Source organism: Myotis daubentonii, chromosome 4 (genome assembly GCF_963259705.1).
Source record: "Myotis daubentonii chromosome 4, mMyoDau2.1, whole genome shotgun sequence".
In the NCBI taxonomy this organism is placed as follows: domain Eukaryota; kingdom Metazoa; phylum Chordata; class Mammalia; order Chiroptera; family Vespertilionidae; genus Myotis; species Myotis daubentonii.
In genome coordinates this window covers 100,545,391-100,570,557 of record NC_081843.1, presented here as the reverse complement: position 1 = coordinate 100,570,557, position 25,167 = coordinate 100,545,391, and the positions used below count along the sequence as shown (strand labels likewise).

The 25,167-nt window shown below is 39.7% G+C and overlaps 1 protein-coding gene across 3 annotated transcripts in view; it reads left to right on the top strand.

Moving 5' to 3' along the window:
* Positions 1-25,167, top strand: part of FBXL7 (F-box and leucine rich repeat protein 7) — a 327,587-nt gene that overhangs the window by 78,418 nt on the left and 224,002 nt on the right. For 2 of the 3 annotated variants that reach the window (XM_059694758.1, XM_059694757.1), the window contains exon 2: positions 15,851-15,940. In XM_059694758.1, coding sequence (XP_059550741.1) covers positions 15,851-15,940 — 90 coding nt within the window. Of the gene's footprint in view, positions 1-15,850; positions 15,941-25,167 lie in introns of those variants that run through there. The other variant, XM_059694759.1, reaches the window with a different exon arrangement.

The following is a 25,167-nucleotide window of genomic DNA, read 5'->3' as shown; positions in this document are numbered from 1 at the left end:
GGTTTCACTTACAAGCTTTGGGAAGGTAATACAACCTGTGCCTTAGTTTTCTCTGTGGATGCTAACACGGGTCCTGTATCATGGAGTGGAATAACAAGACTGCAGATCTTGCTCCGCAGGGGTTGGCTGCTAGGAGAGCTTGGGGGACATCTCAGCCCCAATCTTCTTGCATGAAAAAGAAACAATGAAGGCTCAGAGATAGTAAATGGTTTGTTCAAGTACAAAGTTGGGATTAGGATAAAGTGCTCTTGTCTGTAAAAACAAGGGCCCTTTTCTCCACAGCGGGCAACCTGCTAAATAAAAATGTGTGGTCACACCAAATGGGCTGAGGTTTGCTTTATAAATAACTAAGAAAAAAAGCATTTTAAAATAAATTCTACTGCTTTGGGATGGAGAAATCATGGTAGAATTTAATGTTGTATAATATGAAGATAGGTGTTTGTGTGTAGTGGCAGATTTTGTTTTGTTTCTAAGTAGACAACTGGAGTATTCAGAATTAGTTACTAATTCTTCACTTCTATATTTTTAATATGTTTCTTCCTACATTACAATAAAGATGAGTGTTGACTTTCAAATACAAATTGTTCTACATTGCTAATCCCAGGCCATCTTTTGTACCTGAATTTATCCAACAACATACAAGCAGGCTTGATGATTATCCGTGATCTCATGGTCCTTTTCTGGGACACCCCCCAGCCCCCGGCCCTGATTTCAGAGACACCAAGAAATCAGGCTCCAGGGTTGGGGCATCCCCTCTGCTGCCTGGTGTCCCTACTCATCCAGTGGCAGGAGGGGGCTGGGCTGGGTGTGACTTCTCAGAGGGAAAGAAGAGAAGCCCTGATCTCCTTCTAGATGCCCACTAAGTCCCAAGCAGAGATGAAAATATTAGGGGCTGCCCTTGTAAATGTCTGGGCTAGGACACCAGTGTCTACTCAGGGGTAACATCTCTGGGACCTCCCCCCTCCACCCCGCCCAGCCTCTTCCTCCCTTACCTCCAACCAATTTATTTTCTGATCTATTCTGAGTTTATTTTCCTCTTAACCCCTGTCCGATTTCTACTTGGCAGTAAACTACTTCTAGTAGTTTTTCTGTGAACTTAAAGTGATACACGCAGCATTTCCTCTCAGTGTCATTATTCAGACTCTGCTAAATCATTGCCTCATATGGATCTATATTAATTTTTTTACCTTTCTGTGCTTGAATGTTATTTGTATTTTAAAACCTGCTAGTTTTGTAATTTGGATAAGTTAAAAAGGCAAAGTATATATTTGCATGGTGTTACCCAGTTCATTAGGCAGATATTTACTGAATTTCTCCAAGAGTTCCTGACACTGTGGATTGCAGTGATCTGGACAGTCAGACTCCTTCTCTGGGGATCCTTGGGGTGAGTTCCGAGGGGAGGACAGTAGATGTTTATCAAACAAAGTCTTTTGGGCCACAGTAGAGAGTTAGGCTTGAGTCAGAACCCAGTGGAAACTTATGGAAACACGGCTGGTGACATGATCTGATGATGGGAGCATTAGTGTTGGTGGGTCATATCTTGCAAAGATGGGGAAGGAGGGGTAACAAGGGCAGGAGGGAAAGCACTTAGGCCCAACATGTTTAATTCCATCTCTGTTAGAAAAGATATAAATCTTGAGGCAGGCAAGATAATTCTGCCTGTTCCAAACCATGAATCTGAAAACATCTCCCTAGATAGCATTACGTTAACAAAAAACACCATTACCATTGCCAGAAATTCTTACTCTTCATTTAAATGCGTTAAAGCCCTGTAAATTGCATTCCAAGGTGTTGATGAACATACTCATAGCATAAACATACTCTAGAATTTCCATCTGGGTTCCACAAAATGTCCCATCAACTGCAGCTTGCTTTCTGAGATGAGTGTAATGAGTTTTACAAGAGGGCGAGTGAAGAAGTCCTGGAGTAGAGGAAGATGTTAATACCCTGTTCTGCCTTCAGACCATAGCGGAGAGTCAAAATGTCCCTGTCGCTGTCATGGATGGAGCGATACCTTTGTGCTCGAAGAATTTGGAAAAAGAATTCTAGAGAATTTTATAGGTATTGATCAAGTAGCAGTACATCCAGAAAGAGAATGAGGAAAGGAACAGCTCTGGGTAGCATATTTAATCTAGTGTAGCCAAAAGGCAAAGCTATTATATTTTCAAAATGGAACAGAGATTAGCTTTTAAGTTGCTGTTTTCAAGAACTATTCCAGTTGTAGGCAAGATTTATTTTGCTTACTGTATCTCTTTTTATAGAAACCATATCTTTCCCTTCACTGGCCCCTGTAAGCCTTAAGTTAGGTTATGACTGCAATTTATATGACAAAAGGTTTGCAAATGCAAAATTCAGGGAGAGTAATTTTTTTAATGCATGGAGCTTTGAAAATACAACCTAGATTATAGGTGGAAGTTCAATTAATGTTTTTGAAAGAAGAAAGACCTACCAAGTCATCTGTTCATTGCTCAGAGCATATTATTCTTTTTCCCAGGTTCCAGAAGCCTTATCAGATTTATTGTGTCTATACTGCTTTTTATTTCCACTTGGTTGTGCTTTTTTCAAACATCACAATTTACCACTGTTAAATTATTAGTTTGTATTTACTCAACCTTTTGTAGAGTCAGTCTCTATGGTAAGAATGTGCTGCTTTCACATTTAAAAGAAAGTATCTTTAGGATGAATTTTTTTTTTTTGAATTCCAAGTATTATCTTCAAGCATAAAATTTCTACAGTTCCAATGTTCACCATCAGGTGCAGCACCAGAACACTTCCTTTGTCCTTTATTAGTTCACATAACAGAAATGCAGAGGTAGGGTGGGTATCAGGACTGGTATGAAATGAGTAATGTCCTAGTGATATCATTACATGATTTCTTTCTGTTTTTCTATTTTGCTGTGTGCATCTTCATGCTATAGTGGACTCTGCTTTTTAAAAATATATATGTTTATTGATTTCAGAGAGGAAGTGAGAGGGAGAGAGAGAGAAACATCAATGATGAGAGAAAATCATTGATTGACTGCCTCTTGCACTCCACCTACTTGGGATCAAGCCCGCAACCCAGGCATATGCCCTGACCAGGAATTGAATGGTAACCTCCTGGTTCATAGGTCAATGCTCAAACACTCAGCCACTTTGGCTGGGCAGGACTCTGCTTTTAATGCATTATGGCTGATAACAACTCCTAGGGTTATAATCCAAAGTGAGAGAGCATTTTTCCCTACTATGGAACAACCTTGGCCATTTCACTGTCCTTCACTGTCTGCCCAATCAATCCCTGGACGGTAAAGATGGACTCCTGTTGATAGGCTGAGGGTAGACAGAGCTCCTGTTGGAGGTGATGGTGAATTTACTCTCACCCAACCATGATTCAGCTTCGGGATGGAATGGATCCCCCAAAATAGAAGATGGAATGGATTCGGGGATGGGGGCAAGCACTGCATGCAGTGAATGCTTTAGCCTCTCCTTTGTTCAAGTTCTGATTTAGAAGAATTCTGGCTGTCTGTGAGGTACTGTCACTGCCACTTACACTTTCTCAGCTGCCCTACGTTCAGAGATGCCTACTGGCACGATGATTACCTTTACTCCCATGAAATAGCCTCCCAGTGTGGTTCCAAGGAAACCTCCTCCCAATGCAAGGAAAGTAGAAGAGCTGTAGGAGGAGAATAATACTCTTAGGAAGCATGGCAGGTAATAAAATTGAGTTTCTTATTTGGAGATTAAGAGGATCACACTCGACAGGCAGAGTCAGAAGTCGGACACCCAACAGCAGTGAAGTAATCCAGCTGTGATTTGGTGACATAAATATGTGTGTGTGTGTGTGTGTATTTGCATATGTATTTGTATATGCATCTACCTGCATATATAAATATATTTTTTCTTAATTACAGGAAGTTGTATGTGTATTTGTAATTTTAGTGCAGTAGGAGAAGGAGGAAGTTGGTTAACAACTCTGTCCCTTCCACTTGACCTTAACTTTTAACTCTCTTGGATCTTGGTTTGTGGTTGTAAAGTGGTCTGTAGTTGTGGTAGAGAGTTGGTAACTTTCTGCATTAGGGAGAGTAAAAATGTGGGAGTGGAGAGGGATCTTGAAGATGACCTCCCCTACCATCCCTCTCCTTTAATCAGAAGTGCCAGGGTTGTTGCTAAAAAATCTTGAGTAGCTTGTTCCTGGCTTTCCAGCTCACAGGGAGTAAGAGATCTGAGCTACCAATTTCAGTTTCTCCCTTTAAGTGCTTTCTTAACAATATTTGCTACCTGTGTATTCTCTATGGTTGGAAAACTTGTTTGTTATAACCTGCTTTACCAAGTAGGGCTGTGTAGATCTTTTTTTAGTTCCCTTATACAGAATTTTGTCCATACTAAATGGGAAATGTGGGGTAGGAAACATAATTAGATCCTAGGATTATTTTGTATTACACAAGATTAAGACATAACATATATAGATAACTTTCACTTTTTTAGGTTTAATGCTTACGTACGAAATGAGGAAAATGAAAAACCTTTCAAGAATTATTTATTATTCATAATTTCCTTTCATTTAGATTGATCATCTCTGAAATTATGGTAGACACATTCTGTATAAAAGCCCTGAAATCAATGTCTGGCTGTAGGGTACAAAGATCTGTAACTGTATGACTTTAGACTGGGGTTGAGCCATGAAGCCACAAAAATTCAAAGGACATTACTGCCTGTCGTACCATTATGTTCTCTATTGAAAGGTGAAGTTGTTTCCTATACTCTTTCCCTGCCTTTAAGACCCTGCAGTAAAGTAACCTCTACTGCCAAGATGGCTTGATCGTGGCATTGCGTCTAACACGCTATCTGTGTCTGGCATATGGGACTTGGAATGAATGAATGACTGAATCAGAAGAGGCAGTAATGAGTGTATGGACACCCGAGGCTCTTGATGCCAGAAAATGAACACATGGCTTTGAAGTTGATGCATATCATGCTGAAACAGCACTGCCCTTCAAAAAGACCTCTTCTTGCCTTTCCTTGTGCATCTGATGTAAGCAAAGAATGGTCTTCTCCTGATTTTTGGGCCACACCAGCCCTTCAGAATTTTAGAGGAAAATGACTGGTACAAATTTATAGTGATGTCATTATTAGCATAAGACTGTCTTTTGGATGACTTACAGTACCTTTTAGCCTGTCTATGGTCTGATCCTCTCATTACTCTGCTCAGAGACCCAGCTGTGAAGCACCATTTGTCAGCAGCAGCAGCACCTGTCTTTGTGTCAGCTGACATCTGTGTTAACTCTTGTGGAACTTCCTGAAGGTCCATAGGTGGGTGTTAGGCTGGGGAACAGCCTCTGCCTTGCTACCTTTAGTGAAATATTGCCTGGACTTTTCAGTGTGAAACGACCTAGGATGGTGTGCCAAGTGCTTGCTTTTACACAAGTGGGGAGAGCCTTTTAGAACTTATTGCTGCTAATCCTTCTTTTCCACCCATAATAATACTGCCATGCATGGAGACTTGAGTAAATGTTCATATGATACCATCAGGGTGGAATTTTCTGCTTAATTTTGCAGAGAATGGTGTTGAAGTATCTGCTGAGTTAAATATGACCCCACCCTCACCCCCTTCAATTCATGTCCTTCCTGGAACATTAGAATGTGATCTTATTTGGAAATAGAGGGATTATAACAGATGTAATTATGTAGATAAAAGCACAGTGGAGTAGGGTGGGTCCTTAACTCAATATGGCTGGTATTCTTGTAAAAAGAACAGAGACACACAGAGGGAAGATTGGCCATGTGATGACTGAGGCAGAGATTGGAGTTACGCTGCCATAAACCAAGGAATGCCAAGGATTGATGCCAACCACCAGGAGCTAGGAGAGGGGCCTGGTGAAGATTCTTCTAGAGCAGCAGTTCTCAACCTGTGGGTCGCGACCCCTTTGGCGTCGAACGACCCTTTCACAGGGGTCGCCTAAGACCATCCTGCATATCAGATATTTACATTACGATTCATAACAATAGCAACATTACAGTTATGAAGTAGCAATGAAAATAATTTTATGGTTGGGTCACAACATGAGGAACTGTATTTAAAGGGCCAGAAGGTTGAGAACCACTGTTCTAGAGCCAGCAGGGGGGGCATGGCCCTGTGGACACCTTGATTTCAGACTGCCAGCTTCCAAGACTGTAAGATCATAAACTTCTCCTATTTTAAGCCATCCAATTAGTGGTCATTTGTCACAGCAGCCCTCGGAAGCTGAAACAGAGTATATATTGCATGTCACCACTGGGAATATATGAATTTTCTCAGCTCTGTTTTGCATGCTGAACACATCGTCATTGTATAAAGACTCATTTGGGGTAAACAAAGATTTGAGTGGTACCTGTAAGGAAGGAATAGTGTTTATTAGAAACATTATGAGAGCAAGGATATTTCATTAGGAAGAAATGTCCAGTTTATTTACTCAATCAGACCCTCATACTTATGTTCTTAGTGCATATGCCAAGGAGAGTGCTTGCTTTGGGATGTAGAACAAAGCAGGTGCACACCTATCCTCATAGAGTTGAGGATCGAGGGGAGAAGACGGGCATGGTTATTTACAGTCAACCTAGATATTTTTCACATCATTATATGAAAAATAAAGCAGTCACACTAAACATCAATGGAATTGTGGGAACCAAATAGTATTTGGGGATATCAACTAATGATCCTATTTAAAAATCTTGCCATACTTCTGTCTATGTGTCTGTGGTTTATCTCCCCAACCCAGTGTGGATAATGTTGCTTTTTTCCTACTAGTCATAATCCTTTGCATACAGTGGGTTTATTAGCATGTAGTTGTTGAGTTAACTGAATTATTAATTATGAATATTAATAGGGAGGATGATTAATAATAACTAACACCTATTAAGTATCTATTACCTGTAGATAACATTATAAGCAATTGACTTATTAACCTCCTTTTATTCTCATAGTTATTCTATTATTATATATAACAGTACCCATTTGCAGATGGAGAAACTGAGGTACTCAAAAAGTAAGGTAACCCTCAAGCTCAACCAACTAGTTTAGTGGCAAAGTCAAGATGCCAGCCCAAGTAGTCCAAGGTCAGGTCCCTGCCCTCCAAGGCAGCACGTTGTGCTTTCCACAGACTTGCAGCTACCTGCTACCTTCTGTGGATGTAAGAGGGCTGTGTGGAGATCATGGCCTTCTCTTTTCTTTTCTTTTCTTTTCTTTTCTTTTCTTTTCTTTTCTTTTCTTTTCTTTTTTTTTCTTCTCTTCTCTTCTCTTCTCTTCTCTTCTCTTCTCTTCTCTTCTCTTCTCTTCTCTTCTCTTCTCTTCTCTTCTCTTCTCTTCTCTTCTCTTCTCTCTTTCTTATTAGTAATCACAGCCTCTAGGAGTAATGCAGAAAAGGCTGATTGTAATTGAGATTATTGTCTTAGTATACCTTCTTTCTTTACCAAGAAAAAAGGAGTGATAGTAGAATGTGGAATGATTACTGATCAACTCAAATTGTTTCTATTAAATTATTTCTCTTTTTACCTTTTGGCTTCTAGGCTATTGCTACTGAAATGATTAGAGAGCCTTCAGGGTTGTGTGCGTTTTAGCCATGGACTTGCATTTGACATCACAGTTTTGCTTGTGTGGTTTGGGAATGGGATGTCCCCTGCTGCTCTGCCTGACTTGGGGCTGAAGCTCTTACGTGTGCTAGAGAGAACAGGAACAGTCCGCTTATCGGAAAGGAAGGGAAGCCCCAAGTCCCCTGCTGTGCTGTTCCAGTCAAGGCCCCTCAGGCTTCTGCAGAGCAGAGCTTTGCAGCAGGTGTGTGTTCGGAACCTAAAGCCCCGCATCTGCTCTGTGAACATGTGCAATGTGTGCTGGTTGACGTTCGCAGTACCAGCCACACAGCCCTGCCTGGAGGTAATACAATACTGGAGAGAGGGTTCCCCTGCATTCCATTCCTTTAACCCCTAGCACTCTGCCCACCCCAGGGATGCCGCGGGGTGGTAAATGGCTCTCAGCAGTGGGCTTGTCCCACTTTCCCTCCTGGAAGAACTCTGTGTGCTTTGTTCATCTGCTCCAGCCGCAGCCCTCAGGATCTGATTTCTGCTGGAAACAACAAGCACTAGAAGTTTCAAAGTTGAGAGCCGCCAGTGGTCAAAGCCACCACCCTGTCATTGCAGCATTATTCACAGTAGCAAACAGGTGGAAACACCCCAAGTGCCCATCTGCAGGTGAATGAATAAACAAAACGTAGTATATACACACAAGGGAATATTATTCAGCCATAAATAGGAATGAAGCACTGATATGTGCTAAACCCTGGGTGAACCCTAAAACATTAGGGTAACTGAAAAAAGCCAGATGCAAAAGAACAACTCTTATATGATTCCACTCGTGGAAATGTCTAGAATAAACTAATTTATAAAAACAGAAAGCAGATTAGAAGTTACTGGGGACTGGGGAGGGAGGATTGGGGTATTAATCACTTCACAGGTATAGAATTTCTGTGTCAAGTACTTTTGGAAATAATAGTGATGGTTGTACAACATTATGAATGTAAATAATGCCACTGAATTAAATACTTAAAAAATAGTTCAAATGGCAAACTTTGTTATGTATATTTTTAAAATAATGAAAAAAGCCAGTGTTCTGCATCAGGCCTTCTATTTGAGTAGGGACTGCATCCCTCAGCAATGAGGCAATGAAAAGTGTTCTTGGCTTTTCTCAGGCTGCACATACGCCCATTAGAACGGCAGCCTCTTAGGGGAAGGGAGTATCTTGTTCCCTAGAGGCACCCTGACTTCCCCAGTTCTAGAAGCATGTATCCTGCCCAGTGGCCCCGGAGTCACTTGGTAGGTGCTTTGGGAAACTGGAGTAGAAGTTCCAGTTAGGACATTAAATTTCTTGGAAGGAAAAAAAACAACAACCAAAAAACAGAATTCTAACAGGTTTTTTTTTTCACTTCCTTTCTTACTCTTGTCATCCTTAGCCCATACACCAATCATCACCAGGAGAAAACTAAGAATAGAAGCAAAAGCATAGGACACCATCTTCCATCTTTTGCTCTCAATAAAACATGGCAGAGGGCTCAAGGTTCGATTTCTCTTCGTTTCACTCTATTGCAAGGTCTGACTCTGGGGATTCATCTATTAAATCTCTCCTTATTGACCTGAAAGAGCTAATGTGCTTTCACAATATGTGTTGAGTATTTTTCCTAAAAACTAATATGCACCTGGGTCAGAGATTAAGTCAAATCATCTTTTGCGATAACAAATATTTTTCTTCTGTATATATAGACATCTGAACTCTGGATCAGAGAAGGTAAGAAAGTAGCTCATAAGATAACAGTCAGGAAAGTAACAGTGGATTCAACAAACAGATATGACCTGCCATTCCCTTGATCTAATTCTGAGATATTGAAAATAATTCTCTTTCCATTGGTGTGGACACTTAATATTAAATCAGGCTTTCTTGGTGCTCCAACAGCAGCTTGAAAACAAGGTAATGGAGAGAAAGAGGAAATAAGTGGCTAAGCCCTCCACATGGGTTCACATGCCTGTTTGTGGATTTCATATGAGAAGTCTGCAGCTGAAATCCACAGGAATGAATTCAGTGCATATAATCTGGAATTGATATAGGAATCAATTTTGCAAGTGGTTTCTTGGACTCTTAGGAATGTTAGAAATCATAAGACCCATTGATTCATTTTTTTTGGTCAGGTATTGACTTATATTTTCTATTCTACTCTTTATATTCTTTGTGTTGTCAGTAAATCACAATGGAATGTCTGCCTGTCTTATTTTAAGTATCTGCATTTGCAGAATCAGCCTGGGCACTGGAAATGAGAGGAGAGAAGAAACTTATTTTACATATGGGAATTTTTTTAATTAAAAGAGACTTAAAATCCCCCTCTAATAGGATCCCCATTTAACGAGCATTCTCTTTCTCTTCAAACATTGGGAAAATGTGGCTCACTCTAACGGAAACCCCAAAGGATGCGGGATTGGAATAGAAGACTAGCGCATTATTCTGCTGGCATTCCTGGGTTAGTCATGTGTCTCAAGTGACCTAAGTGATTGATCCACCACTAATTTCTCATACTGTGATTCAGAATCATATGCCTGTGTTAACTTGTTACAGATAACATTTGCCATCTCAGTGTGTTAGTTATTCTTCACTTGCTCTGGTATTTATTTGTATTTGATACCTCATTTTTCAATCGCCCTCATTTGGGCCTTTTAGTCTCTACAAGGGAGGAAATTAATAAAGTGCAAAATTTTGCTTTACACATTCAACAGGCACATTTCTGATAGGCTAATAACCCCGAATGGCCAATAAACAAACTTTCCTGTAGGTATAGCAGTTAGATCGAGAGGATAACTGTCAGCCTTGCTTATATCTGAGGGATTTCTGCTGGATATATAAAGTTTGTATAATTTAATTTATATGCACATAGGATACTATGTGCATACAATAGTAAAGCAGCAATTAGTGTTTTAAATTTCATTTCTGTCTCCTGATACAAATCGAACTGTGATAAATGGGTCAATATTAAACAATTGCATGGTGAGGTGATGCTGGCATTGCACATAATTGAATGCTTTCCAAGCCATAAATTATTTCTTACCCATAATAACCTCCAACAAACCTGAAAAGTGGGTTCCCCATTTTAGAAGAGGAAATAGGTAGGTGTTTGTTTTTATTCCTGTTTTATAGATGAAAACAATGAAGCTTAGAGAGTTTGACAGGTTTTCTTCTGACCACCTTGTATCAAAGTGGTAAATGTGGAACTGAAACGCATGTGAGTCTGACAGTGTGAGGGACATTTTCATGTGTCAACTTGGCCAGTTATTTAATCAAACACTGTTGAAGTTGAGAAATGTAGGCAGTCCCTTCCTAATGCAATAGCTAGTCTTACAAGGACATTTTCATACTGCAGATTTCTGGTTTTGGCTATTGGAAGCCAAATATCACCCTGTTCCTTTCCTCGGAGTTCCTCCTGTAACATTTAATCTGTAAGCACCCCCCCCCTCGCGCATGTGTGTGTGTGTGCGCGCGCACACACACACACACACACACACACCATATATGCACTTTTTCTTGTCCACTTGAACTCCCCAGAGTGTTGGTTATGTTTCCAGAAACAAGGCTGAAGAACAGAACATGTTAATAGTATCTGAAATATGAGCCCCATTATACTAAGATTTATTGAGGATTCCCTAAGTGCACTATCCTAGGTGCTATATCTGGATTATTTTATTTAATGCTCAAAACAGCCCCATGACACAAGAATTGATTTTCCCTATCCTGGTTATAGCTAAGAAAAATAAAGCCTAGAAGGGTTTAATAATTTTCCCAACATTACAAAGTGGCAGATTTAGATGTAAGCCCGGCCTCATCACTCTATCAAGCATGTCAAACTTGAGCCCATGGGCCGCATGCGGCCGACAACAAATACTATTAATGGTTACTCATTTATTTCAGCCCTTTGTACTCAACATGTCTCTATCGAAATACACCTATGTTTATATGAAAATGGAAGCTTTTGTGTGTTTCTTTGCAGCCCACATAAACGTAAACCTTGTTTATTTGGCCCATGCTAGCCTTTGAGCTTGACATGCTTGCTCTCCTACACTACCCACTGCAGTCTGCCTGAAAGCAGGTGATAAACTGTGAAGCCATATTTAATACAAGATCATCTACAGTCAGTCCTTACTATCTGTGGATTCTGCGTTTGTGAATTTTCATAATCTTTGAAATTTATTTGTAACCCCCAAATCAATAGTCATTCATGTGCAGTGGTGAAAATTTTGAGTTGTCCAATGTGCACATTCCGAGCTGAGGTTAAACAAGCAGCATGCTGCCTCCAGGGTTCAGCTCTCATGCTGTAAATTAGTGTCCTTTCTTCTGTCTATTTAGTGCCACATTTTTTTTTCATTTTTGTGCTAAATGTTTATTGATGATTTTGCTACTTAGAATGGCCCCCATGCATCGTGCTGAAGAGCCATCTGTGGTTCCTAAGAGCAGGAAGGCTGGGATGTGCCTTACACGTGTTAAATAAGCTTAATTCAGGCATGAGCTACAGTGCAGCTGCCTTGAGTTGAATGTTAAAGAATCAACAAAATATATTGAATAAGATGTCTTCAAACAGAAATACACCCAAAACAAGGTTGGGGGTGATGAAAAGTGACCAGAGGGTTGCAGATTCCTAGCCCTGTGCTTCCCCTCAGAGCAAAGATTCAGCTTTGTCAGTGTTTGGCAGTGACTTCATAGACTATTACTACCCTGAATAACAAGAATAGACTGTATTTATATCTCTACTATCTTGCTTTCCATAATTACTTAAATCATTAAATAGCCAGGCATTTAAAATTGTACTTATTGATGGGCATACATTCTCAATGGGTCAATATTACTCTCAAAGGGACAAAAATTGGGGACGAAAACTCTTAAGTATTTTATGTAAAAGCAGAGCTATACACACAGCACATAATATATACACACTATATCTGTGGTATTACAGTTTTATTTGTGGGAGTAACTGCAGAAAAAGTCTAAAAGTGTCCTTGGGGAGAGGGCAATAATAAAATATGATTGGAAAACACAGTCGTAGAGCATACTGAAAATATGATGATGCACCTAAGGTATTTACTGGAGTCCACAGCACAGCGTGCACACTCTATGTTAGCTATTATTATACATATCATTGGTAATATTATTTGTTTCCCTAATCTTCTTCCCTGTCTTCAGTCACCAGCATTTCTTAAGCTGGAGTTTGTGGTCCTCTGAGGGGTCTGCATACACGTTTTCAGACCTGTCTGAGAATTTCCTCTGAAATTTGTTGTTTCATTTTGTGCTTTCCTTTGATGATAATCTTAAAAATCATCAATAACTGGGTACTGGTTCCCCTTTATCACAGACTCCTGCCATATTTGGTTTTGTTGTCCAAGTTGGTGACTGTCTTTTAAGGAAGGAATTCTGCTTCTGTGGTTATGGGCCAATAAGGAATGAAAGAAGCGCAGACAATGAAACATGAGTGACAGGGTCAGACCAAGAGAAGGTCAACTGAGGTGGCATCGGGCTGCAGCAGGAAGGACCCTCCGAGTTCTAGCGGAGAGGCTGAATCCTCATGCGGCCCAAGGTAGCAAGGATATGCCAGAAGCAAGAGAACATTGGCTTTAGCAGCAGTACAACATTTATGCTTTGAAAGGAAATTTAATGTCGGCAAAATAACATCATCTGCCACATTAAATTAATGGTGTTAATTGGAATTTTATGGGCTTTATTGTTTTTGTGTTTAATTGGTTACTTTGTTTTTGTCTTTTTGTTGATTCAGAGCAAACACATATGGAGTTTAGTTTTCCATTTGGACACCGCTAAGTAACAATATACTAAAAATAATTTAAGTCTGTATGTCCCTGGTACCCAATAATGCTCTTTTACTGAGAAGGAATGTTTGCAGGTTTGAAGAGTTCTGTAATGGACTCATAGGATCATAAACTATTTGAACTGCTAGAAATCACTTGGTCCACTCATCTCCCCATCTCCCCCACCAGATGTGGACACTGAGCCTCATGGAGGGGAAGCGAATGTCCAAGGTCAAAAAGCAAGGGGGCATCAGACTGAGGTCAGAGGTCAGTTTGACATATTTCTAACTAGGTATCGAGCCCAACATGTCAGTCCCTTCCAAAGATGAACCATGGCAGATGAATGGCGACTGCAAAGGCAGGCTAGACATAAACTAATGGATAGTTAATGCCCTGTGGCTCACTCTGAGGGAGGAGGGTGTGGAATGGGCAGGGATGATGGGAATAACAGACTTGTTATAACAGAGTCATCAATCACAATGAGCTTCCCAGGCGATATCAGCCATGAACTTGGATTGTTCCATTACTCTCAGCATTAGCAAACAAATCCCTGAAGCTCTTTAAATCGCCCACTTGTGCTTTTCAGCTCTGTTTTTAGCCTGTAAGCTTATGCCACCTACCTGGGGTGTATGCCACTGTGTAGGGAAGACTCTTGGAAGCCAGTGTTTCTCAGCTGCTTGTAAGAGTTTTAATCATAACTTGCGTAGTGAAAAGAGTTCATTGTGATATAACTGGTTGGTCATTATATTAGTTTTCCATTGCTACTTGACAACTCACCACCAATTTAGCAGCAGCTTAACATAAGATACATTCATTATCTCATTTTCCTTGGGTCAGAAAGCTGGACTTTTGTTCGGGGTCTTATAAAGCTGCAGTCAAAGGGCTGGGCTTTCATTGGGGGCTCAAATCCTCTTCCGTGCACATGTGGGTGTTGGCAGAATTCATTACTTTGCAGCTGTAGGACTCAACGATGACTTGCTTCTTCAAGACCAGTGGGATGTCTCTTCTTCAGACTCCTGTAAAGGGCTTATCTGTTCAGGTCAGGCCTACCCAGAATAATTCCCTTTTGACTAAATTCAACTCATTAGGGAATTTAATGGCACCTGCAAGTTCCAATCTGCAATGGAATTTAAGTGTCTCAATTCTAATCCTCTTACCATCATCATATTCCATGGCTTAGTGGCAAGTTGCAGGTTCTGCCCATACTCAAGGGGAGCAGATTATCAAGGGCAGGGACACTGACTTCAGCCATTATGGCCGTTACAACAAAATACCATATGAACTATCTATAGTGGTTTATAACAACAGAAATTTGAGTCTCATGTTTCTGGAGGCTGAAAAGTTTGAGATCAAGGTGACTGGTGAGAGCCCGCTTCCTGGTTCATAGGCTGCCATCTTTCCCCTATTTCCTCACATGGGCAGGGAGCTCTTTGGGGGTCTCTTCTACAAATTCCTTTCATGAGGGTGCCATACCCATGACTTAATCACCTCCCAAAGGCTAATAACCTCCTAATACCATCACGTTAGTGATTAGGTTTTAAAATATGAAATTTGGAGAGACACAAACATTTCGTCTGTAGCAGGTACCATGGGCATTATCTTGGAATTCCGCTCACCATGGTCATGGGCACTTCCATCACTAGGCAGGGAGTATGGTTCGTATTTGTAGACGTTCATGTGATTTTTGAGGATATTTGGTAATAATATTATATATGCTCATATTAAAAGTCAGAAGAGTACAAACTGAGCTATAAGCTGAGGTAAGATTATTTGGATCAGGGATTCTCCACTTCAGCATGATTGATGTTTTGGGCTGGATAATTCTTTGTTGTGAGGGGACTGTCCTGTGCATGGTAAGACGTTTAGGCAGCATCTCTGGCTCCTTACCCACTAGTGCTAGGAGAATACCCTTCCCGGTTGTGACAACTAAAAATGATCCAGGCATTGCCAGATGTCCCATTGCATGGAGAAGCACCTCTGGTTACGATTTACTGCATTAGAAAAATGACACAGTCTTTTCTTCTTTTTTGAAAAAAGAACTTACTAAAAGAGGGAATTTTTTTTAAGGTGATAGAGCTTTATGGAGCAAAAAGCACCTCTTGCTCCTCAGATAATGCCTCATTCTTAGATTTGCATTTGTCCTTTATTGGAAAATGTAGTTTATAGCTGCAAATAAAAAAAATCAATACTGTGGATGTGTTTCACACATGTACTTTCTTAGTCACACGTAGGCCAAAATTATATTATGTTATCATATTTGACTATGTTTTATAATCTTGTCTGAGTTTATAGTCAAGCAAGATTATAATAAGACATTAGTTCTACTCTGACATGGGTCAGGCATTTCCCAAAAGATATTTAATGCATACGGCAAGAAACCTAATAAACTCCTTTCTTGGTATTATTGGCCCTCTCTTGGAAATAAGCGATGTGGCTTGGTACGGGACAGAGTGAACGGCACGGTCGAGTTCTGAAATTACAAAACTCAAAAGCAGCTCATTTCTGTTTTCTCTAGGCAAAGGCAGCTCAAGCATCTCATCCGACGTGAGTTCAAGTACAGATCACACACCAACCCAAGCCCAGAAGAATGTGGCTACCAGTGAAGGTAGGCATCTGGTCTTCATTATCTGTTGCCCTCTCTTCACAGTGCTGGCTATTTTTGGAAGGCAAATAAAATGTGTGAGTCTGAGTTCTGTTCTACCAAGTGGGAGCATATGAAAGTCTTAAAAATGAGAAGGCAAAGGTTTTCCCAAGTTTCTTTTTTGTTGTGCTGCTGTCATTGTCCCTTAAAGTTGTTGCAATTCTAAGGCAAATGCTGTTATTTTGTGAAAATATAGTAGGCTGACTTTGGAGAAGCCTTTATGATACTATATATATCATTTTTCAGTATAGAAATGTTCTGATTGTAAAATCCTTGTGCTGAAGTTGAAAGTTGTTCAAGAACTTTCAGAATAGGCATACCCACATTCAGGACTGTGACAATGGGAAGGTCATAGTCATGTGATTTGTAGACCTCGAACTAATCACCAATACCTGATAGTAGGAGAAGAGGTTTGTTTGACTATTTAGAGAGCAATTGAAAAGTCCTGCCTATCAGGACAGAGATTGGTCACATTGATATTCTTGATGAAGAATCTGACTATATGTAGTTACAATACATGTTGGAATTCAGCTGCTTCCCAATAAATAGTTGAGAAGCTTTTGAGTTATTGCTTACTTGTTTGAGTGTGGATATAATTGTTTCTGTGGTAGTTATTTAGAGGGAAGTTGACCCTATTATGGAATCAGCTCCTTTTATTTTAATGTTGAACACAATTAAATGACCTGTTTTCTGAAGAGTACTTTCTAAAGTAATTGTCGAATGAAGATCTAGTGTTCATATATCGATGCCGTTTATAGTGAAAGACTCTTTGGAAGGTGTCACCTGATTTTCACGACACTGTAAAGCCCGCTTTCCTCAAGAAGACAGCGTGTTATGGAAACAGTCTCCTGTCTTTGTTTTGGAGGCAGCTTTCTGCTGCTTGTGATGTGGAGGAGCATACTCATGGCCTGATGTTGGTCCTCTCAGCTGTGTGAGTGCTCTTGATCTGTGCTACAGTTCATGCATTCATGATGATGACTTCCCTCTGCTATGTTTATCTTCTCTTCGGGTGTTCTTTGACTTGGTGTGTTTCAACTAGCACAGAATTACCTTCTGTGGGTTAATTATCCCCAGACTGATGCATAAGTAGCTTTTATAACTGGATTATAGTCCCTTGTGTTTAATGCCTTAACATTATTTTACCCATGTAGTAAGGCAAACAGATTGGGGCGTTTTTCTCTGAGCAATGAAGTATCAGGTACCAATCCAATTTTAATTTTCTGCCTGTTAATTCAAATATGGGCATTAGATCATTCTTGAAATTCGGTTAAGGTAATGTGCGAATCGGGTAAATTGATTCTAGACGTTCACTTTTGAGGCTTTCGTTCTTTGAAGCCAAAATGGAAATCACGTCAATGTAATTTATTTTTGATCCTCTCTGTAGTCAGAAATCTATGTTTTGTAATATTATCACTTTTTCCACCATTATTTTACAGTCATTTTTGTCACAGTCCTTTGTCTAATTTGAGTGGCTGTGAAAATAGAAAGTTAAAAGTATGTTAAATAGTCCCTCTGTGTTTCCCTATCTGGGTTTAAGCTCCGTTAGTATTTTTTCTGCTTTTCATAAATAGAAAGTATAAAAATATGTGAGCTCTGTTGCAAGAGTTGGGGGAAGGGACTGTGGCACTGCATGCATTTAAAAAGTCTGCTTTTTATGCTTAAAATTACTCTCTAGTGATTTACAGTTTTTATTTTATTTTGCCTTTTCCTTTGGTGCAGGCCCAGCCAATATTTTGTACATTTTTATCAGAATGCATTCTCTATCATGCTGTGGGTAAAATCAGGAAAGAAAAATGGGAAAATGTGTTGTTCATGTGAAACAAAATTTTTAGCTGCTGGGCTAAATTAGTATGGAATTTTTTTATCCAACTCTTAAGTGGAAGAACCCCATTCTTGTGAAAGCCATTCATTATATATATTGCATATCTGAAAAATTATAAAAGAAAGTATTGTTTTTCTATTTGTTTGCATGAATCCTTTTATCTAATGTTTTTAATGAAAATTTCAAAGTGTTAAACAATAAATTAGGTGTGGGTATTAGTTACATTAAAATGTATATCAGAGATGTTTGCTGCATAATTGGTCTCATATTGTCAGCCTGGTATTTCAAGATGGACGTGCAATAGCCAAGGCTAACTTTCTCAGTGCAGAGATGAGAAAGTCCTGGGGCAGGAGCAATTATCACACCCTCCAACCTCCACAGAGCAAATTTGCCTGACTGTGTGCGCATTTCCTCCTCCCAGAAAACACCTGCACACAACATTCTGGCAAAGAAACAGAAAGTGTACTCTGATTTCTTAGACATGCCTCAGGGGAGCAAACTTAAAAATGCTTCTCTGATTCTCTCCCCACTGTTTTCTAGAACTACGCTTAAACTTTGATATGAAGAAAATATTGAGTGACTTCCAGAAGCCATTTGATTATGGTTATTTCCTTCAGTTCCTCGATCCTCTTATGATATTTCACCCCTGAATTCATTAGTTTTGTCTTCAGGAAGCACGGGCTGGATCCTCAGTTTTAAGGTCTGAGTGATACTGATTTCTAAGAATAATATCTATTGTGAAGGATAATACTCAATTTTCCTTCAGCCTTTGAAAGCTGTGGCCATACCTTTAATAGCTGAGTTGGAAGCATTGTGCAGCAGTGTGGGACTTCTCCCTGATTGGCTGGATGGGGAATGTGGTGGTTGTTGGTAGTGGTGGTGAGGGTGGGGTGAGTGTGTGTGTGTGCGTGCGTGCGTGCATGCGTGCATTCGTGTCCAAACTCCACAAGATAGCTAATGTCACAGGCATTGTCTCTTATTAGAGAACGTGTAGGTAACCACTCTGCAATATATTATGGCAGATAAACTGAGGATGTGGGAGTTGAGGGAAGGAAGGGGCACTCTCATAGTCTTCACTTACTCTAGGGCTAGTGATAGGAACAGAGATTAACTGTAAGCAAACATGAGGGATCTTACTGGGGAGATGACAGTGTTCTAAAATTAGATTGTGGTGATGTAACTGAAATGCAGATTTAGATGCCTGCCACAATGAAAGCCAAACTCATGATACAGGTTCTGGTGCAAAAGAAAAGAGGTTTATTCAGGTGCTACGACCTAGGATAATGGTGGACTCTTGTCTCAAAGACTATTCCCCCTTCCTGCTCAAGCCACAATTTTTATAGGGAGGGGGAAAGGAGGACTTTTATATATATATATATATATATATATATATATATATATATATATATATATATATATATATATATAATCCTATTATCTTGCTAGCTTTTGGCTGCTCTGGCCCTGTCCATTCATCTTTCTAACTTTTGGCATTCTTGGTCCCTATCCATTCATTTTTCTAGCTTTTGGCATGCTTGGGCCCTATCTATCTTTCTAGCTTTTGGCATACCTGGGCCCTAACCATTCATCTTTCTAGCTTTTGGCTAGAACGAACACAGCATGTTGTGGAAGCATGTCTCCAGTCTTTGTGTAAGAACCTCCCCCTGCACTATCTTGGTCAATGAGGGAGACCCCTGGTGCTCCCTGACTGTACAGTATTAGGCTCAGTGAGGAAGAGGTGACTGCAGGACCTGGCAGGAAGTCTAGAGATGCTGCAGTCCTTAGCCCACCTCCTGAAGCTACTCCAGGGAAGCTGTTGGAGTCTGCAGGGAACCCCTACTTCCCGACACACCTGCATCCTCTGTGTAGGCCCCGTGCAGCCTGCCTGAAGTGGCCAACCAGGGCTGTGCTCACTCTGCCACCAGCTACCGACACTCCAACTGTCTAAGGTAACAGTGATAGTTGCTCAACTCAGTGAATTTACTAGAAATCATTGGATTGTGTATATGAAAATGGGTGTTGGGGGAGCTGCTACTTCTCAGAACCTTCAGACTTGTATCTAAAACATCACAAACTATCCTTTGCAAATGCTGTTTCCCAACTCTGGGAGGAGGTTGTGAGCAATGGCCAGAAGACCTGTTAGGTGGATCAGTATAAAGTGCAGGGCTGCCATCTAAATGCTTCTCTGAGATGCTCTGACCTTGGGGCCAGAACTAGCATGAGAGCCATCATAACGAGTCTCCGGATTAGTGTTTATAGATTTGCACATGGTACCCGGTCAGAGGTCGATTTACCATAATACATATTCTCTAATGAAACTCTGAAGACACGAGAAATGATAGACCCACAGGTTTTATAAACTTCTTTTTTTTTTCTTTTTCTTTTTTTTTTTTTTTTTTTTTTTTTTTTTTTGAATCTCGAAGGAAGTAGTTTTATTTTACCATGGTTGAATTTACCCACCAAATATTTAATGACCACAAAATGTTCTGCAACTAAAAGTAAAAGATAGAGAATTATAGGGAGCTAGAAATATATGTTAGATACTAACGATCTTCAAGCTTTTAAGATGTCATTGCATGAAGAATGGTCTCTATTGTCCATGAATGAGTGAGATCATGTGGTATTTTTCCTTTATTGACTGGCTTATTTCACTTAGCATAATGCTCTCCAGTTCCATCCATGACGTTGCAAATGGTAAGAGTTCCTTCCTTTTTACAGCAGCATAGTATTCCATCGTGTAGATGTACCACAGTTTTCTAATCCATTCATCTACTGATGGGCACTTAGGCTGTTTCCAGATCTTAGCTATGGTGAATTGTGCTGCTATGAACATAGGGGTGCATATATCCTTTCTGATTGGTGTTTCTGGTTTCTTGGGATATATTCCTAGAAGTGGGATCACAGGGTCAAATGGGAGTTCCATTTTCAGTTTTTTAAGGAAACTCCATACTGTCTTCCATAGTGGCTGCACCAGTCTGCATTCCCACCAGCAGTGCACAAGTGTTCCTTTTTCTCCACAACCTCTCCAGCACTTGTCGTTTGTTGATTTGTTGATGATAGCCAGTCTGTCAGGTGTGAGATGGTACCTCATTGCTGTTTTGATTTGCATCTCTCGGATGATTAGTGACTTTGAGCATGTTTTCATATGTCTCTTGGCTTTCTGAATGTCCTCTTTTGAAAGGTGTCTATTTAGGTCCTTTGCCCATTTTTTGATTGGATTGTTTATCTTCCTTTTGTTAAGTTGTATGAGTTCCCTATAAATTTTGGAGATTAGGCCCTTATCAGATATGTCATTGGCAAATATGTTTTCCCACACAGTGGGTTTTCTCGTTGTTTTGTTGATGGTTTCTTTTGCTGTGCAGAAGCTTTTTATTTTGATGTAGTCCCATTTGTTCATTTTTTCTTTAGTTTCAAGTGCCCTAGGAGCTGTATCAGTGAAGAAATTGCTTCGGCATATGTCTGAAATTTTCTTGCCTTTGGATTCTTCTAGAATTTTTATGGTATCCTGTCGTACATTTAAGTCCTTTATCCATTTTGAGTTTATTTTTGTATATGGTGTAAGTTGGTGGTCTAGTTTCATTTTCTTGCATATATCTGTCCAATTTTCCCAACACCATTTATTGAAGAGACTATCTTGGCTCCATTGTATGTTCTTGCCTCCTTTGTCAAATATTAATTGAGCATATTGGTTCGGGCCGATTTCTGGGCTCTCTATTCTATTCCATTGATCTATATGCCTATTCTTTTGCCAGTACCAGGCAGTTTTGAGAACAGTGGCTTTGTAATACAACTTGATATCTGGTATTGAGATCCCACCTACTTTGTTCTTTTTCAGGATTGCTGCAGCTATTCGGGGTCTTCTTTTATTCCAGATGAATTTTTGGAAAGTTCGTTCTAGATCTCTGAAGTATGCTGTCGGTATTTTAATGGGAAGTGCGTTGAATTTATAGATTGCTTTGGGTAGTATGGACATTTTAATGATGTTGATTCTACCAATCCATGAACATGGTATGTTCTTCCATCTGTTTATGTCTTCCTCTATGTCTTTTTTCAACGTCCTGTAGTTTTCTGAGTAGAGGTCTTTTACCTCTTTAGTTAAGTTTATTCCTAGGTAGCTTAATTTTTTTGGTGCAATGGTAAACGGGATTGTTTTTATAATCTCTCTTTCTGAAAGTTCACTATTGGTATATAGAAATGCCTCAGATTTCTTGGGGTTAATTTTGTATCCTGCTACATTGCCAAATTCATGTATTAAGTCTAGTAGCTTTTTGATGGAATCTCTAGGGTTTTGTATGTATAATATCATGTCGTCTGCAAATAAGGACAGTTTTACTTCCTCTTTTCCAATTTGGATGCCTTTTATTTCTTCTTCTTGCCGAATTGCAATGGCTAACACTTCCAGTACTATGTTGAACAGGAGTGGTGAGAGGGGGCATCCCTGTCTTGTTCCTGTTCTTAGGGGAAATGGTGTTAGTTTTTGTCCATTGAGTATGATGTTGGCTGTGGGCCTGTCATATATGGCTTTTATTATGTTGAGGTATGATCCTTCTACTCCCACCTTGCTGAGAGTTTTTATCAAAAATGGGTGTTGAATTTTGTCAAATGCTTTTTCTGCATCAATTGATATGACCATGTGGTTTTTTTCTTTCAATTTGTTTATGTGATGTATCACGTTTATTGATTTGCGGATATTGTACCATCCTTGCATCCCTGGGCTTTTTTTTTTTCTTTAGCTTTTTCTAGACAGCATCTAACCTCAGCTCAGACTTTAAGTATTCTAGCATCCAACTCTAATTGTTGAGGCATCCCATTTATTCACTCTGTGTCTTTTTTAAAAAAATATATATTTTATTGATTTTTTACATACAGGAAGGGAGAGGGATAGAGAGTTAGAAACATCGATGAGAGAGAAGCATTGATCAGCTGCCTCCTGCACACTCCCCACTGGGGATGTGCCTGCAACCAAGGTACATGCCCTTGACCAGAATCGAACCCGGGACCCTCCAGTCCCCAGGTTGACGCTCTTATCCAGTGAGTCAAACTGGCCAGGGCTCACTCTGTGTCTTTACTAAAGGACCGGTGCCCCTGCTGTCTATCTAATGTTTCCACTAATCCAGTTGGAGTCATAAGGCTGTGGTTCCCTTGGCATGATGGGCACAGATAATGGTACAATTTGGTTTTGATTCAAGAAAGAATGGTATATTAGACCTGATAGTAGTGTTCTTGTCCTAAGTCTCAAGCAAACGTTTTGTGAATTTTAATTTTGTGACTCTAAAGCTACACCCCTTTTAAAGAATTGGCAGCCTGCAGTGCTTTCTCTCTGATAAGTGGTACAGGCTTTCTTTAATGCCCATTGTATTTCTTGTGACAGTTTACTAGTAAGTTCCTGGAACCTAACACTGTAGGGGGTTTGGGTTCAAGTGCAGAAAGCTGGAAAATTTCCATTTTTCCAAACAAAATCTGCATTCCAACATAGTAAGCCTCAGCATAATTCTTTCCAGTTGTGTTGTATTCTTTTTCTTCCACTTGTTTTCAGTCATCTTCATCCACACAGAGTTCTCTCTCTTACTGGAAAGAATAGGCTTTGACCTTTAGCTATGAAAGTCGTGTCCAGCCCATGGTTGGAAGAGAGCAAACAGCAACCAGCCTTGAGTCAGAGCAGTTGTGTTGGGTTAGATCAGGGCTGGGGAACGTCTAGAGAAATAATTTGGTCTGGCCCTGCCAAGGCATTAGGGGTGAGTTAATTAAATGTTTGATCAAATATAGTAAGTTAATTTTAAGTTGATAATTTTGTATGGCCCTTGAATAATGTTATAAATATCGAAGTAGCCCTTGGCAGGAAAAAGGTCTCCATCCCTGGTTAGACCATGAAGACACTTCATAAAAATAATAAGCTGAGTTTGGACTTCTTTCACAGAATGGGCAGGGCGGGGGTATGTGGATATGACTTTAAGGGTGGCATCCCAAAAACTTAGTCTTCTCTCCAGCTGGAGGAAGGTGAAACAGTTAGTTCAAAGCATACATAGCCTTTAAAAAAGCCATTCCCTTCTGATCATGAAACCATTTAATTATTTTTTTGTCCACCTGATTTTTAGCTGCCTATTTTGAGCCACTTGTGGAGCTGGGGCAGGCTGTTTAGAAAAGTTTGGGACTGATCATTGAGCACAAAGAGATCAGTAGTTCCAATCATCCAATGGTAAAAGGATCTTAACCTACTTAAGTAGATTTGCTTCTTACCTGGAGATGGAAACACTTCTTTTAAGACAACTCATGACTTTAACTCAGCCTTTCCATAGATTCATCTGTGAAATTACTTGTTTAATTAACTCCCTGAAAGAAGGTCATTTTAAAATGTTTCATTTGAGCCATATGAAATGAGTTGACTTATGAAAAATCTGTGGTAATACTTTTTCCTGGAAGTTAAAATCACCAGTTTATTTATATAGTCATGAGTTCTCATGTTTTCAGTGCCCAAATTAGACCAATTCTAAATAGTTATTTGGAAAATTCTTAACCATCTGGCTTTGTTTGTATTCTCTTTGTCTTATATTATACTATTCTTTCTACTTCTTGAGTGTACTCCTCAATCAAAATTAATAGGAATCACTCAGGAAGAAAAAGATGACGCTTTTAATTCAAGGTGGATTGCGTTTTCCAAAAAGCCTGTTTGATTATCCAACAAATTGAGCAAACATTTTGGAAACTCACTATTTGGAGCTCTTTCTAGCACTTTCATGAGCATTATTGCATTAACCTTTGTTTTATCCTCTGTCACACTTCTCTTGAGAAGTGGATATAAAAGTTTCCATTTGGCACATGATAACAGGGAAACTCAGAAAGAATCAAGGTGACCCAAAGTCATATAAACTTGGTAAGTGGCAAAAATAGGCTATGAGCCATGATTTCTAAGATTAGTTCTTAATTATTGCCTTGTAAATATCATGAAAATCTACTGAGGACTTCATACTAATTGTTTTTATAATTTTATATAAAAGTATATCTTAAAAGTACTTAGAGAAGTTTCTTTTCAAATGCCAACTCATAACTGTGTCTAGATTGCTGATAGTGTACAAGGAAACACTTTCTTGGTCTATGTATAATCCAAAAATTGGCTTTATTTTATATTTTTATTTTTTAATATATTTTTATTGATTTCAGAGAGGAAGTGAGAGAGATGGAAACATCAATGATGAAAGAGAATTATGATCAGCTGCTTCCTGCACGCCCCCCCATTGGGAATTGAGCCTCCAACCTGGGCATGTGCTCTGACCTGGGAATCGAACCGTGGATGACCTCTTGGTTCATAAGTTGTGGATGCTCAACCACTGAGCCACACCGGCCAAGCCAGAAATTGACTTTTTGAATCCTT